Raw genomic sequence first — 17,738 nt, forward strand, 5'->3', positions numbered from 1 at the left:
AAGTAGACCAGATCTTCGTGATTTTCCCATCCAGAACCCCGATGTTCAATATTACACCGACGGCAGTAGTTATGTGAAAGAAGGGATCCGCTATGCAGGATATGCAGTGACAACAATAGACAAGGTGATAGAAGCTCGGCCACTGGCGAAAGGAACATCAGCACAAAAGGCAGAATTAATAGCACTAACACGAGCGTTACAATTGGCTGAAGGTTTAAGAGTAAATATCTATACGGACTCTAAGTATGCGTTTTTAACCACTCATGCCCACGGAGCTTTGTATAAAGAAAGAGGACTACTGAATTCAGAAGGCAAAGAAATCAAGTACGCAGCTGAAATCCTACAACTATTGGAAGCAGTGTGGGAGCCGAAAGAAGTCGGTATCATACATTGTCGAGCGCATCTGAGAGGAGATGGTGATGTAACCAAGGGAAATCGGATGGCAGATAGTGCAGCTAAGCGTGCTGCTGAATCAGGAAGACAGGAGTATGTGGGGCATATAGCTGCTCTTATACCAACTCCACTGTCCCAATGGACTCCAGTTTATACAGCTCAAGAAGAGGAGTGGTTAAAGACTGAACCGGGAAAGTATTTGGAGAACAAGTGGTATCAGCTAGAAGATGGAAGAATAGTCATACCAGCATCACTAGCGGTAGAAATTGTCCAAAATTATCACAACGGGACACATTCTGGGAGAGACAGTACTGAAGAATCTCTCAGGAAACATTTCTACATACCAAGATTGTCCAACTTGACTCAGGCCATTGTACGCAGATGTGTAACGTGTGCTAAGAATAATGCAAGACAAGGACCAGTAAAGCCACCAGGAGTCCAGTTTATGGGGGGACTCCCCATGTCCGATCTACAAATAGACTTTACAGTAATGCCTAAATCGGGTGGACATCGTTACCTGTTGGTAATTGTGTGCACCTATTCAGGCTGGGTAGAAGCATGTCCTACTCGTACAGAGAAAGCAGGAGAAGTTGTAAGATTCCTGCTACGAGAAATAATACCCCGATATGGACTACCCTGTTCTATAGGATCGGACAATGGTCCAGCTTTTGTTCATCAGTGCCTACAACAACTGACTCATATGCTTGGTATAAAGTGGAGGCTTCATACTGCATATAGACCCCAGAGTTCTGGTAAGGTAGAGAGAATGAATAGAACTATAAAGAACCAGTTGGCTAAAATGTGTCAGGAAACCCAACTTAAGTGGAACGTTCTCTTACCCATAGCTTTATTGCGAATCCGCAGTACCCCTACCAGAAGGATGGGCCTCTCTCCTTTTGAAATCATGTATGGGCGACCACCTCCCGTACTTGGTAACTTAAGGGGGGACTTGAGTCAGTTGGGAGAAGGAATTACCCGGCAGCAGGTTGTAGAGTTGGGTAAGACTATGGAGGAGGTACAGAAATGGGTACAAGATAGATTACCTGTGAATATTTATCCCCCTGTTCATAGTTATCATCCAGGAGACCAAGTGTGGATTAAAGAGTGGAATAATGTACCGTTAGGGCCCAAGTGGAGAGGTCCTTATGTTGTTCTTTTGTCTACCCCTACAGCGATAAAAGTAGCCGAAGTAACTCCGTGGATACATCACTCCAGGGTTAAACCAGCAGCAGTCGATTCTTGGCAAATTACAGCAGATCCAGAGAATCCCTGCAAGATCCGGTTGAAACGCACTACTCAGTCGGAGTAACGAGGAATTATTGTGGATTACAAATTTTATTGTTACAGGTGTGAGTGAGAAGGCCATAATAAAGCCTGTCCGCTTACCAACACATAGTGTATAAGCCAGGAAAGTCTCGAAGGGACACCTGTGAAGACGAGCAGAACTCCATTCCCTGCAGCCCTCACATCCTGGAAGCTGAGGTTCCATCGCACGGACGAAGACTGAGGATGACGGCGAAAGATGTGCTTTTGATTGTGTTTATTTATATGTGTTTTTATATTCAGGAAGGTAGAGGTACCGACACTCCTAGCTGTGAGGTATGCATTAAGACTACGAGAACAGGTAACCATATTTCCCAAACCCTAATTTGGCATTCACAATACGAATGTAAAGGAGAGGTATCAAGATGTAGATACCTAAATATAGACTATAGTGTGTGCCATTTAGGAGTAGGAGAACCTAAGTGCTTCAGTCCAGAGTATCAACCTCGTACAATTTGGTTGACTCTCAGGAATGGAGATCCTCAGGGGACCCTAATTAATAAGACGGTGTTAGAATCCGTACATTCTTCGGGTGTTCTGCTATTTGATGCATGTAAGGCGATATCAAGTGGTAGAAAACCGTGGAATGTATGTGGGGATCTTAGATGGGAGAGGACGTATGGGTCTAATGATAAATATATTTGTCCCAGTAGTAAAAATAAATATGTGAGTCCTAGATGCCCAAATAAAGACTATAACTTTTGTCCATATTGGTCTTGTGTGGGGTGGGCGACTTGGGGACAGACAGTAGATAAAGACATGATAGTGACTAAGTTGCCGACTAGCCCTTATTGTAAGTCTATGGAATGCAACCCAGTCCATATACTTATTAATAACCCCGACAAGTTCCTAGATAAGTATGGAAATTTATTTGGGTTTCAGATATACGGGACGGGTTTAGATCCTGGGACATTATTGTTTATAGGAATAGAGACTGATACGGTATCCTCCCAGACTCATCAAGTATACCATTCCTTTTATGAAGAGATGAGTATAGATAATAAGATCCCCCATAACGCTAAAAACCTGTTCATTGACCTAGCTGAAAGTATTGCCGGTAGTCTTAATGTTACCAACTGCTATGTGTGTGGAGGTACTAACATGGGAGACCAATGGCCTTGGGAAGCAAAGGAGGTAATGTCCGGTTCTGAGGCAGTTGACCAACTAATATCTACACAAGCCGATTATCACTTGAGTGTTAGAGGTAAATCTGAGTGGAGATTAAAGACCTCCATCATAGGTTATGTTTGCATAGCAAGGAAAGGAATAATGTATAATACTTCTGTAGGAGAATTAACTTGTCTAGGGCAAAAAGCTTATGATGATGATACTAAAAATACAACTTGGTGGTCGGCTTCAAATGTCTCAGAACCATCTAACCCGTTTGCTAGATATGCCAGTTTAAAGGATGTGTGGTTTGATTTATCCATCACATCTACCTGGAGAGCCCCAGCAAATTTGTACTGGATCTGTGGTAAGAAAGCCTATTCGGAGTTGCCACAGGACTGGGAAGGGGCATGTGTGTTGGGTATGCTCAAACCATCCTTCTTCTTGTTACCGATTGAAACAGGTGAGACTTTAGGTGTTAAAGTGTATGATGTGAATCATAGGAAGAAAAGGGGACCCTTAGAGATAGGCACCTGGGAAGATAATGAATGGCCTCCCCAGCGTATCATAGATTATTATGGGCCAGCCACGTGGGCAGAAGATGGTACCTTTGGTTATAGAACCCCAATTTATATGCTCAACCGTATTATAAGATTACAGGCGGTGGTTGAGATTATTACTAATGAGACCTCACAAGCACTCAATCTTCTAGCGAAGCATAATACCAGGATGAGGACAGCAGTGTACCAAAATAGATTAGCCTTGGATTACCTTTTGGCAGTAGAGGGAGGTGTATGTGGGAAGTTTAACCTGAGCAATTGCTGTCTTCAAATAGATGACGAAGGGCAAGCAATAGCTGAGCTTACTAGCCATATGGTTAAACTAGTGCATGTGCCTACTCAGGTATGGAAAGGGTACAATCCAAGTAGTTGGTTTGGTAGCTGGTATGAGTGGTTTGGAGGGCTTAAGGCAGTGGTAGGTGGAGTCCTACTGATTTTACTGTTGTGTCTACTCCTACCGTGTCTTATACCCTTAGTAGTTAGGTCTGTGCAAAGCCTGATAGGAAGTATAGCAGAGAGGAAGGCTGCTGCACAGATAATGGCGATATATAAGTATAAGGCTCTAGATCAAGGAGAACCAATGCAGGAAGATGAGTGTTAAAAGATTCACATCATAAGATAAGTCTGGTCTGGTTCATGGTAACCTGAGGTATATGCAAACCAAGGTTAAGTGATGCCTCAAGTAATTGTGAAATATCAGAGGCATCAAAGGGGGGAATGTGATGTAATTCCAGTAAAATACAAGTTTAGCAGGCTAAGATTGCCACAAGGCATATGTATGTATATGTGTTTGTAGTATCAGTTAGTTAATTACACGTAGCTAAGATACTGTTATCACTGTACTGACCAGGTGCAGGAATGTAAGAACTGGAATTACGCGTCCCTCTCCTTTGTATCAGATGAGCCACGTGGTTAGACCGGATGGATGAGTTTAGACTCTATTTATTAAATAGGTTAAGGGTATGTGTGGGTGTAGTTAATTGTGGGAGGAGCTACAGTGCTATATAAGGAATGTACTCTATGTATTCAGTACTCAGACTTTGCTGTATTTTGGTGACGCTAGTCCCTCTGAGTCCCGATCGGTGATCCAATAAAGAATCTCTTCCTTCCTGAAGAAACCTGTGTCCATCTCTCTGTGCTTGGCTTCCGTCAGTTTCTCCGGTATCAGAAGGACTTGGCCACTGTTTTCTGTTTCAGCACCATGATATTTACACAGACTCCCTGTAGTGATTCCAAGGTGACCAAATCTTGGTGTACCTCAATAAAGACTATTGTTGCATAATATGAGAAATATCTTCATCTGTTAAGGGTCATATACAGTATTGATGGATGTGTTGAGTTTTCAAAAGATTGCAAACAATACAATAATAACAGTGACTAAACTGATGCATTAATTAGATGCGTTTGTTCCTGCAGAAGGTAATGATGACTATATTCTCCAAATCATTTGTCACCTCAGAAAAATCACTGTTTTCTATTAACTTGACTTATCGTTAAAATAAAACAGTCCAGTTGCACTAATTAAAGAAACTTTTGGCCTGAGAGTTTATTTTTTAGGCTGTAACCCATTGAATAAAAAGGTGCAAAAATACGCTAATAAATAAATATGGTACTCACCTCTAAATGCCCTTTAGTTGCTGCAAAGAATATTAAGTGACTGTCCCTCTTATTATTCACTGGTCTTACAGAACATATTTAAAAAAAATAGGTCTAAGTACTATAACCACTTCATGTAGTTACAGTGGTTATGGGGCAAGAAGGTGCTGACTCTGAGTTCTGTGTCAATGCTGTCAAAAAGTACACCTGTAGGCCTTATGGTACCCACGTGATAGTCTTTGTAGCTGTATCACTAATGTAGAAGTTCCACACCGTAAGCAAGGCCATAATAGCATTTTATAGCATATAGCTTATCTCACACGAGAACATAAATAATTGAACCAATCAATGAACCGGTTTCACTCTATCGCCAGCTGCTGTCATGACAACTTTTCTTATTGGTGACTAGTGATGTCGCGAACCGCCATAGACTTCAATAGGCAGGCGAATTTTAAAACCCACAGGGACTCTTTCTGGCCACAATAGTGATTGAATGGGGGGGGGGGGGGAGGGGGGGGAGACCTACTCTCCTTACCCCTCCCCGGCCCCCACCCCTGGGCGGCGGGTGGGGGCCATAAAGATAATGAGGGGGGGGACCTACTGTCCTCCCCCCAGGCCCCCACCCCTGTGCGGCGGGTGGGGGCCATAATGATAATGAGGGGGGGGAACTACTGTCCTCCCCCCCCCCCCCCCCCCCGGCCCCCACCCCTGGGCGGCGGGTGGGGGCCATAAAGATAATGAGGGGGGACCTACTGTCCTCCCCCTCTCTGGCCCCCACCCCTGGGCGGCGGTTGGGGGCCATAATGATAATGAGGGGGGGGGGGAAATACTGAGTCACCAAGAGTCTACAAGAGTGTAGTAAGTTTTACACATAAGAAAATGGTGCCTGCACACAAAATGTATGTAAATGAGAAAGCAAATAAGTCAACTTTTACAACTTTGGCTGTAGCTCCTGTCATTGTTTGATTATGGTGATGTGATTTAATTTGTAGCAATGTGTGTACTCTATGTAATTTGATACCGTTTCTGCAATGTGTGTAGCACCTAGTATTGTGCAATCCCTGTAAAGTATCATTGTGTAGTCGCAATAGACTGCTATAATTTGAGACAATGTGTATAGCTCCTCCATTGTGTAATCTTTGGATACTGATATTATTTGTATCAATTTGTCTAACTCCAGCCATTGTGTAGTCTTGGTATACTGATATTATTTGTATAAATGTGTTTAACTCCAACCACTGTGTAGTATTGGTATAGTGATATTATTTGTGTCAGTGTGTCTAACTCCAGCCATTGTGACATCTTGGTATACTGATATATTTTGAGACAATGTGTGTAGCTCCAGCTATTGTGTAATCTTAGTGATGTAATATTATTTGTATCAATGTGTGTAACTCCAGCCATCGTGTAGTCATGGTATAGTGATATTATATGTGTCAATGTGTGTAAATCCAGCTATAATGTAGTCTCAGTGAATTGTTATGATTTGTGGTGATTTGTAGCTTCTGCCATTGTGTAGTATTGTTATATTGCTAGTATGTCACTGTGTGTAGCTTGGTATATTGATATTGTGTCACTGTGTGTAGTTCCTGTCATTGTGTAGTCTTGGTATATTGATATTGTGTCACTGTGTGTAGTTCCTGTCATTGTGTAGTCTTGGTATATTGATATTGTGTCACTGTGTGTAGTTCCTGTCATTGTGTAGTCTTGGTATATTGATATTGTGTCACTGTGTGTAGTTCCTGTCATTGTGTAGTCTTGGTATATTGATATTGTGTCACTGTGTGTAGTTCCTGTTATTGTGTGGTCTTGGTATATTGATAGTGTCACTGTGTGTAGTTCCTGTCATTGTGTAGTCTTGGTTGGTATATTGATATTGTGTCACTGTGTGTAGTTCCTGTCACTGTGTAGTCTTGGTATATTGATATTGTGTCACTGTGTGTTATTCCTGTCATTGTGTGGTCTTGGTATATTGATATTGTGTCACTGTGTGTAGCTCCTGTCATTGTGTAGTCTTGGTATATTGATATTGTGTCACTGTGTGTAGTTCCTGTCATTGTGTAGTCTTGGTATAGTGATATTGTGTCACTGTGTGTAGTTCCTGTCACTGTGTGGTCTTGGTATATTGATATTGTGTCACTGTGTGTAGTTCCTGTCATTGTGTAGTCTTGGTATATTGATATTGTGTCACTGTGTGTAGTTCCTGTTATTGTGTGGTCTTGGTTGGTATATTGATATTGTGTCACTGTGTGTAGTTCCTGTCATTATGTAGTCTTGGTATATTGATATTGTGTCACTGTGTGTAGCACCTGTCATTGTGTGGTCTTGGTATATTGATATTGTGTCACTGTGTGTGGTTCCTGTCACTGTGTAGTCTTGGTATATTGATATTGTGTCAGTGTGTGGTTCCTGTCACTATGTAGTCTTGGTATATTGATATTGTGTCACTGTGTGTAGTTCCTGTCACTGTGTAGTCTTGGTATATTGATATTGTGTCATTGTTTGGTCTTGGTATAGTGATATTGTGTCACTGTGTGTAGTTCCTGTCACTGTGTAGTCTTGGTATAGTGATATTGTGTCACTGTGTGTAGTTCCTGTCACTGTGTGGTCTTGGTATATTGATATTGTGTCACTGTGTGTAGTTCCTGTCACTGTGTAGTCTTGGTATATTGATATTGTGTCACTGTGTGTAGTTCCTGTCACTGTGTAGTCTTGGAATATTGATATTGTGTCACTGTGTGTAGTTCCTGTCACTGTGTAGTCTTGGAATATTGATATTGTGTCACTGTGTGTAGTTCCTGTCACTGTGTAGTCTTGGTATAGTGATATTGTGTCACTGTGTGTAGTTCCTGTCACTGTGTAGTCTTGGTATATTGATATTGTGTCACTGTGTGTAGTTCCTGTCACTGTGTGGTCTTGGTATATTGATATTGTGTCACTGTGTGTAGTTCCTGTCACTGTGTAGTCTTGGTATATTGATATTGTGTCACTGTGTGTAGTTCCTGTCACTGTGTAGTCTTGGTATATTGATATTGTGTCACTGTGTGTAGTTCCTGTCACTGTGTAGTCTTGGAATATTGATATTGTGTCACTGTGTGTAGTTCCTGTCACTGTGTAGTCTTGGTATATTGATATTGTGTCACTGTGTGAAGTTCCTGTCACTGTGTAGTCTTGGTATAGTGATATTGTGTCACTGTGTGTAGTTCCTGTCACTGTGTAGTCTTGGTATATTGATATTGTGTCACTGTGTGTAGTTCCTGTCACTGTGTAGTCTTGGTATATTGATATTGTGTCATTGCTTGGTCTTGGTATAGTGATATTGTGTCACTGTGTGTAGTTCCTGTCACTGTGTAGTCTTGGTATAGTGATATTGTGTCACTGTGTGTAGTTCCTGTCACTGTGTAGTCTTGGTATAGTGATATTGTGTCACTGTGTGTAGTTCCTGTCACTGTGTAGTCTTGGTTGGTATAGTGATATTGTGTCACTGTGTGTAGTTCCTGTCACTGTGTAGTCTTGGTATCAGGGCCGGCCTTAGGGGTGTGCGAGCTGTGCGGCCGCACAGGGCGCCATGGTGCAGGGGGCGCCCTGCGGCCGCATAGCTCACACGGCATGTCTGTTAGCCGCAATGCTAACAAGGCATTTGCCTTGGGCGGCATTTTCCAGGGGGCGGCAAAAAAAGCCGCCCCCAAATGCCCAAGGCAAATGTCTTGTTAGCCTTGCGGCTAACAGACATGCCGGGCTGCTGGGCGGTCGGGCGGTGCTAGCGAGGGAGCACTTCCTCTGAGCTGTATGCTCAGTTCCCTCGCGCGCCGCAGAGTGAGGCTGGGAGCCGGAATATGACGTCATATTACGGCTCCCAGCCTCACTCTGCGGCGCGCGAGGGAGCTGAGCAAACAGCTCAGAGGAAGTGCTCCCTCGCCAGCCGCCCGCCAGCGCCGCCCGCCCAGCCCAGCAGCCACTGGACCACCAGGGAGGAAGAGAAATAAATTTAAAAAAATGTGTTAATGTGGGCGAGTGTGTGTGTCTGTTAGTGTGTGTGTGTGTGTGTGTGTGTATGTTAGTGTGTGTCTGTGTCTGTTAGTGTGTGTCTGTGTCTGTTAGTGTGTGTGTGTGTGTGTGTATGTTAGTGTTTGTCTGTGTATGTTAGTGTGTGTCTGTGTCTGTTAGTGTGTGTCTGTGTCTGTTAGTGTGTGTCTGTGAGTGTGTTTGTCTGTTAGTGAGTGTGTGTGTCTGACTGTGTGTGTGTGTGGCTGTCTGCCTGTGTGTGTGTGACTGTTTGCCTATGTTTGTGTGTGTGTGTGAGACTGTCTGCGCGTGTGTGTGTGTGACTGTCTGCGCATGTGTGTGTGTGACTGTCTGCGCGTGTGTGTGTGACTGTCTGCACGTGTGTGTGTGACTGTCTGCGCGCGTGTGTGTGTGTGACTGTCTGCGCGTGTGCGTGTGTGACTCGCGCGCCGCAGAGTGAGGCTGGGAGCCGGAATATGACGTCATATTCCGGCTCCCAGCCTCACTCTGCGGCGCGCGAGGGAGCTGAGCAAACAGCTCAGAGGAAGTGCTCCCTCGCCAGCCACCCGCCAGCGCCGCCCGCCCAGCCCAGCAGCCACTGGACCACCAGGGAGGAAGAGACCCCCCCCCAGCATTCCCAAAGGTAAGGAGGCTGGGGGGGGGGGGGTGTCTAAATAAATTTTAAAAAATGTGTTAATGTGGGCGAGTGTGTGTGTCTGTTAGTGTGTGTGTGTGTGTGTGTGTGTATGTTAGTGTGTGTCTTTGTATGTTAGTGTGTGTCTGTGTCTGTTAGTGTGTGTGTGTGTGTGTGTGTGTATGTTAGTGTGTGTCTGTGTCTGTTAGTGTGTGTCTGTGAGTGTGTTTGTCTGTTAGTGAGTGTGTGTGTCTGACTGTGTGTGTGTGGCTGTCTGCCTGTGTGTGTGTGTGTGTGACTGTTTGCCTATGTTTGTGTGTGTGTGAGACTGTCTGCGCGCGTGTGTGTGTGTGACTGTCTGCGCGTGTGTGTGTGACTGTCTGCGCGTGTGTGTGTGACTGTCTGCGCGCGTGTGTGTGTGTGACTGTCTGCGCGTGTGTGTGTGTGTGTGACTGTCTGCGCGTGTGTGTGTGTGACTCGCGCGCCGCAGAGTGAGGCTGGGAGCCGGAATATGACGTCATATTCCGGCTCCCAGCCTCACTCTGCGGCGCGCGAGGGAGCTGAGCAAACAGCTCAGAGGAAGTGCTCCCTCGCCAGCCACCCGCCAGCGCCGCCCGCCCAGCCCAGCAGCCACTGGACCACCAGGGAGGAAGAGACCCACCCCCAGCATTCCCAAAGGTAAGGAGGCTGGGGGGGTGTCTAAATAAATTTTAAAAAATGTGTTAATGTGGGCGAGTGTGTGTGTCTGTTAGTGTGTGTGTGTGTGTGTATGTTAGTGTGTGTCTGTGTATGTTAGAGTGTGTCTGTGTCTGTTAGTGTGTGTGTGTGTGTGTGTGTGTATGTTAGTGTGTGTCTGTGTATGTTAGTGTGTGTCTGTGTCTGTTAGTGTGTGTCTGTGTCTGTTAGTGTGTGTCTGTGAGTCTGTTTGTCTGTTAGTGAGTGTGTGTGTCTGACTGTGTGTGTGTGGCTGTCTGCCTGTGTGTGTGTGTGAGACTGTTTGCCTATGTTTGTGTGTGTGTGAGACTGTCTGCGCGTGTGTGTGTGTGACTGTCTGCGCGTGTGTGTGACTGTCTGTGCGTGTGTGTGTGACTGTCTGCGCGCGTGTGTGTGTGTGACTGTCTGCGCGTGTGTGTGTGTGACTGTCTGCCAGTGTGTGTGTCTGTCTGTCTGTGTGTGACTGTGTGTGTGTGGCTGTCTGACAGTGTGTGTTTGACTGTTTGTCTGTGTGTGTTTGACTGTTTGTCTGTGTGTGTGTGTGTGTGTGGCTGTTTGCCTCTGTGTGTTTGGCTGTCTGCCTGTGTGTTTGTGTGTGGCTGTGTGTGTGGCTGTCTGCCTGTGTGTGTGTGTGTGTGTGTGGCTGCCTGCCTGTGTGTGTGACTGCCTATGTGTGACTGTCTGGGCAGACTAGATGGGCCGAATGGTTCTTATCTGCCGTCACATTCTATATCTGTGTGTGTGTTTGTGTGTGTGGCTGTCTGTGTATGACTGCCTGAGTGTGTTTGTGTGTGTGTGTATGGCTGTCTGCCTGCCTGCCTGTGTGTGTGTGTGTGTGTGTGTGTGTGTGTGTGTGTGTGTGTGTGTGTGTGTGTGTGTGTGACAGGGTGGGTGGGAAGGGGTAAGGAGTGGGGGAGGGGGGGCGCTGTGAAGATTTTTTGCACAGGGCGCCCAAATGCCTAAGGCCGGCCCTGCTTGGTATAGTGATATTGTGTCACTGTGTGTAGTTCCTGTCATTGTGTAGTCTTGGTATATTGATATTGTGTCACTGTGTGTAGTTCCTGTCACTGTGTAGTCTTGGTATAGTGATATTGTGTCACTGTGTGTAGTTCCTGTCACTGTGTAGTCTTGGTATAGTGATATTGTGTCACTGTGTGTAGTTCCTGTCACTGTGTAGTCTTGGTATAGTGATATTGTGTCACTGTGTGTAGTTCCTGTCACTGCGTGGTCTTGGTATATTGATATTATGTCACTGTGTGTAGTTCCTGTCATTGTGTAGTCTTGGTATATTGATATTGTGTCACTGTGTGTAGTTCCTGTCACTGTGTAGTCTTGGTATAGTGATATTGTGTCACTGTGTGTAGTTCCTGTCATTGTGTGGTCTTGGTATATTGATATTGTGTCACTGTGTGGCCTTGGTATATTGATATTGTGTCACTGTGTGTAGTTCCTGTCACTGTGTAGTCTTGGTATAGTGATATTGTGTCACTGTGTGTAGTTCCTGTCATTGTGTGGTCTTGGTATATTGATATTGTGTCACTGTGTGGCCTTGGTATATTGATATTGTGTCACTGTGTGTAGTTCCTGTCACTGTGTAGTCTTGGTATAGTGATATTGTGTCACTGTGTGTCAGTATGATTTATAATGAGATATTTTGTTGGTAATCCCTGGATAAGAAGGGGCTGTGACCCAGCACTGCTTCGCGCTCTGAGCCTGTTTGTCCCTCCGGCCGCCCTGTCCCAGCTGCTCTCTCTGCTGCCACGTCACACCGGTCGGCCAAACATGGCGTTCACGCTGTACACCCTGCTCCAGGCCGCCCTGCTGTGTGTCAATGCGGTGGCCGTGCTGCACGAGGAGCGCTTCCTGAGCAAAAGTAAGGGCGGGGAGTAAAGGGTTAACACCTGGGAAACTGTAAACCGAGGGGAGGGAGTGACCTGCTTCCATAATGTACCTGTACTGGGCAGGGGGTAGGAGAATATAATGTACCTGTACTGGGCAGGGGGTAGGAGAATATAATGTACCTGTACTGGGCAGGAGGGTAGGAGAATATAATGTACCTGTACTGGGCAGGAGGGTAGGAGAATATAATGTACCTGTACAGAGCAGGAGGGTAGGAGAATATAATGTACCTGTACAGGGCAGGGGGTAGGAGAATATAATGTACCTGTACAGGGCAGGAGGGTAGGAGAATATAATGTACCTGTACAGAGCAGGAGGGTAGGAGAATATAATGTACCTGTACTGGGCAGGAGGGTAGGAGAATATAATGTACCTGTACTGGGCAGGAGGGTAGGAGAATATAATGTACCTGTACTGGGCAGGAGGGTAGGAGAATATAATGTACCTGTACAGGGCAGGAGGGTAGGAGAATATAATGTACCTGTACAGGACAGGAGGGTAGGAGAATATAATGTACCTGTACAGGGCAGGAGGGTAGGAGAATATAATGTACCTGTACAGGGCAGGAGGGTAGGAGAATATAATGTACCTGTACTGGGCAGGAGGGTAGGATAATATAATGTACCTGTACTGGGTAGGAGAATATAATGTACCTGTAAAGAGCAGGAGGGTAGGAGAATATAATGTACCTGTAAAGAGCAGGAGGGTAGGAGAATATAATGTACCTGTACAGGGCAGGGGGTAGGAGAATATAATGTACCTGTAAAGAGCAGGAGGGTAGGAGAATATAATGTACCTGTACAGGGCAGGGGGTAGGAGAATATAATGTATCTGTAAAGAGCAGGAGGGTAGGAGAATATAATGTACCTGTACAGGGCAGGGGGTAGGAGAATATAATGTACCTGTAAAGAGCAGGAGGGTAGGAGAATATAATGTACCTGTACAGGGCAGGAGGGTAGGAGAATATAATGTACCTGTACAGGGCAGGGGGTAGGAGAATATAATGTACCTGTACAGGGCAGGGGGTAGGAGAATATAATGTACCTGTACAGGGCAGGGGGTAGGAGAATATAATGTACCTGTACAGGGCAGGGGGTAGGAGAATATAATGTACCTGTACAGGGCAGGGGGTAGGAGAATATAATGTACCTGTACAGGGCAGGGGGTAGGAGAATATGGGTTGCACAGAGAATATAATGCGGCATTGGATAGGTTGATATGAGAAGTTTCACAAAGAGAATAACTGTAATGTGTGCATAGGGTGGTTTAACATGGGGAGTTCACACAGAGCATTTAATTTGTGAATGGAATTGATATGGTGGCTACCAGGGAATATAATGTATGTATGGGTTTGCTTTATATGGTGACTCATACAGGCATTTAATATACTCCCCTGGAGAAGGTTCGCTAAGTATAAAATACACACATTGGTTGGGTTGGCACACAACTGTCATATCTCGGAAAAAAATATATATATCCATGAAGTAGGTTAAACTGCAATGTTTTTATTTCTTCAAGCAGCATCAATCAGTAGAGCTGCCTACAGGGTCATTCACTAAACCATGATTTTTAATCACAGTGGCAAAACAGAACCTTACATAGCCTAGCTATGGCTATTGCTGAGTTATAGAAAACTATAGTTTTATTAAATATGACTTAATTGTTTTATATTTGCAGTTGGATGGGGAGCAGATCACGGGATTGGAGGATTTGGAGATGAACCAGGAATCAAATCTCAGCTGATGAATCTTGTACGATCTGTACGAACAGTAATGCGAGGTACAATGTGCATTGTTAGGAATTGACATGGGAATTTATAGCTTGGATTGAAAACATTTTTAACACTACACTATTTTCCAATTCTGCTATTTTGTCCTAAAATTTGCAATTCCAAGTAATATTATATCGTCTACAATTCTGTTTTGTTTCTAGTTTCTTAAGGAAATGTAACTACATGTTGTCTTTCAACTATTGCCTTCCCCTGCCATGTAATGAGTTTTATGAGTTCAATCATCATTCAAGTAGTGGGTTGTAAAAAGGAATGTTTGAGCAATCTTCATTATTTGTTTGGCTTTCAGGACAAAAAGAGACAATAAGGAACAGATATCGCAAGATTTTTATTTTAAGAGCACAAATGTAATCAAATTCTCTTTAACTCCATGAGTGCCTTTAGAGATGGTTTTTTTTCTGTACATACTGGAGGCCACTGCTTATGCTATATTGTGTTGTTGTTGTGCAGTTACAGATTACTAGGGCATTACTTGTTTTAGTATACATAGTCCTGGAAACACCTGATAGTCAAATAGTCACCACCTCATGTATCTAATCCCTCTAATAGGGCTAAGGCCTGCATGATTTCCATTTTTATTTATTTCCATGATATCTAAAAAGAGTTGAACATCTGTCTCACTTTTAGTGCTGTAGAAACATAGAATGTGACGGCAGATAAGAACCATTCGGTTCATCTGCATAAGTAATTGCCTCATGTATGCTATCTGTCTAAATTCCCTGCCTTTTCATTTATCTGTTAGACGCCGAGGGTTATTAATCAGGAACTAAATGTACAACTTTAGAGATAGTGTTTTGTTTTGAAATGTATAAAGAAGCTTTAAAATATTATGTTGGGTGGTGTTATCTGATTGTCGGTTAAATCCTTGTATTTACAATACTGCATGTAATGTAAATAATGACATGTAATCTAATTACATTGCATAATATGTGACAGTCCAGAAGAAAACTTGCAAGGTCTTTAATTATTTAGTGGGTGGAGTAGGAAGTTCTCTCTCCATGCGGTTACCATTGTTATTATTTGTAATATCCATGTTTTACTGCAAGCACTAAAGACATCTCTTGTTTAAAGACAGTGTCAGGCTTTTTTTCCAGTTAGTATGTTGGTGAGGTGATAGGTAGTGTGCTAAATTTTAGTGAGAAGTACAACATTGTAACCATTGTAAACAGGTGGCTGACTGGCTTTAGTGCATCACTCCCACGTGTCCCTATTTAGCTAGGAGGAACAGACAATATTTTGAGCTCAAATTCCTCTGTCTCCTCTTTTATAGAAACATAGACTGTGACTGCAAATAAGAACCATTCGGCCCATCTAGTCTGCCCAATTTTCTAAATACTTTCATTAGTCCCTGGCCTTATCTTATAGTTAGGATAGCCTTATGCCTATCCCACGCATCCTTTGTATAGGAACAGTTTTATATATTTTAATATAATAATAATGTTAGAAAGCTAATTCCTTGGTAACTATTTATCAATTATTTGTCAAATATTTAATTTATGGCCCCAGATATTATAACTTTATCCCTGCTGGATGCTATCAGAGCTATGCTTATTTTGTACAGGGACAGTCCACAAGCCATAAACACAGTTTCACTTCTTACAATGGGGAGGGGGACTTGAGCACTCCTCGCACCATAACCACTTCAGCATACTATAGAGTTCCTTTAATGCTAATTTCACAACCTAGAATTTTGTTTGCAGTCGTTAATGGAAAATATGCTATATAGATTAGGTTTAAACCCCCTCACTGTGTTAACCTCTACCACTTCAGCTGGAAGGCTATTCCGTGCATCCACTACCCTTTCAGTAAAGTAATACTTCCTGAGATTATTTTTAAACCTTTGTCCCTCTAATTTAAGACTATGTCCTCTTTTTGTGGTAGTTTTTTGTTCTTTTAATATGGTATCCTCCTTTACTGTGTTGATTCCCTTTATGTATTTCAATGTTTCTATCATATCTCCCCGTCTTGTCATTCATCAAGCTATACATGTTAAGTTCCTTTAACCTTTCCTTGTAAGTTTTATCCTGCAATCCATGAACCAGTTTAGTAGCCCTTCTCTGAACTCTCTCTAAAGTATCAATATCCTTCTGAAGATACGGTCTCCCAGTGTTCTGTACAATGGCATGTGCACTTCCCTCTTTCTATTGCTAATACCTCTCCCTATACAACATAGCATTCTGCTAGCATTTCCTGCTGCTCTATTACATTGCCTGCCTACCTTTAAGTCATCTGAAATAATTACCCCTAAATCCCTTTCTTCAGATGTTGAGGTTAGGACTCTATCAAATATTCTGTACTCTGCCCTTGGGTTTTTACGTCTAAGATGCATTATCTTGCACTTATCCACATTAAATGTCAGTTGCCACAACTCTGACCATTTTTCTAGTTTACCTAAATCATTTGCCATTTGGCTTATCCCTCCTGGAACATCAACCCTGTTACATATCTTAGTATCATCAGCAAAATGGCATACCTTAAAAGAGAGCAATTTTGTCTATTAAGACCTAACTCCTGGTCTCAATGAGTGTAGCATTTACCCCAAAGAAATCAGAAGAAAAGCTTAACGCATTTGGTGTCTAGACACGTACGAAACTCATTGTGTTTGTTGTAATTTTTATTTATAATTTTTTTTTAACACCAAGATGTTTGAAATTGGGTTCTTTGTGCTGTTCTGGTGCATTTACTTCCCACTTTTATTCTTAGTCTTGCCCTACATGTTCTTCTTGACAGGTGCACTTTAACTATAATAAATCATTTTGCTGGATATCTACATATGCGTCTATGCTACTATACTGAAGGAAAGTGCACCAATGTTGCTTATAACGCAAATATAACCGTTGACCCCTTTCTACAGGGATCACCTTTAAAATTCAACCAGGGTCCTCTTTCTTCCAAGACAAGTATGCTTGTGGAGGGGTCAAGACCTCCCAGCTGTATATTCATATGTTTAATAAATGTTAACAATTACATTAACTGGTTGTCCTCTTATTTTTTACAGTGCCACTAATTGTAGTCAACTCTGTAACCATCGTGCTTCTGTTGCTGTTTGGCTAAACAATTAATTGTGGACCGGATGAAGGAACATCAACGGAAGAACAAAAAAAGCTATAAGATATAAACATCAGCTTTTAAAATAGTAGCGTTCCTTAATGGGGAGGGGGAGGGAGGCCTTAAATATGGATGTGTTGATGTGTATGGAGGTACCTATTGATGCTATGTACTCTTAACGAAGGGCAACGTCACAACTATATGGAACGCTCAGGCTATCATCGTCTTCGTTCAATGCCCCACCAACAGAAAGACCAAACTATACATTCTGATGAATCTAGGACAGTTCTCTGTGGTTGAGCTGTAATAAACAATGGGTGTTATGATTTTGAACATGTACAATAAGATTGTGTCAAGCACTCCATTGATTCATAAGTGAGAGCCTGAATAAAATACAGATCCATGACATACCCTGGTGCATTCATTTTCATAGGGCCCAAATATGAACTGTAAACCTGACTATCTGGAGACTTTCCTCTTAGACCAAATTATTTCTTCAAAATGTGTATGTTAAGCTCTGCCATTCTGTATTTTTAAATTAGTTTTTTCCAGATATTTTGGGGAATCATATAACCACTCAGGATTAGTCGGTGTTGCTTCATTAATCCTTGTTGGATGAAATCATGTTTACAGCCCACTCTTGTGTATTGTAATATAATGTACAATTTTC

The 17,738-nt window shown here is 43.1% G+C and overlaps 1 protein-coding gene across 1 annotated transcript; it reads left to right on the forward strand.

The window, feature by feature from the left end:
* The first annotated feature begins 12,066 nt into the window (after nucleotides 1-12,066).
* On the forward strand, nucleotides 12,067-17,476 carry IER3IP1 (immediate early response 3 interacting protein 1). The gene is made up of 3 exons (XM_063453872.1): nucleotides 12,067-12,205; nucleotides 13,909-14,010; nucleotides 17,019-17,476. The coding sequence occupies exons 1-3, from the start codon at nucleotides 12,115-12,117 to the stop codon at nucleotides 17,072-17,074; spliced, it is 249 nt and encodes an 82-aa protein (XP_063309942.1). The 5' UTR covers nucleotides 12,067-12,114; the 3' UTR covers nucleotides 17,075-17,476.
* The last annotated feature ends 262 nt before the right edge of the window (nucleotides 17,477-17,738 follow it).

Source organism: Pelobates fuscus, chromosome 5 (genome assembly GCF_036172605.1).
Source record: "Pelobates fuscus isolate aPelFus1 chromosome 5, aPelFus1.pri, whole genome shotgun sequence".
In the NCBI taxonomy this organism is placed as follows: Eukaryota; Metazoa; Chordata; class Amphibia; order Anura; family Pelobatidae; genus Pelobates; species Pelobates fuscus.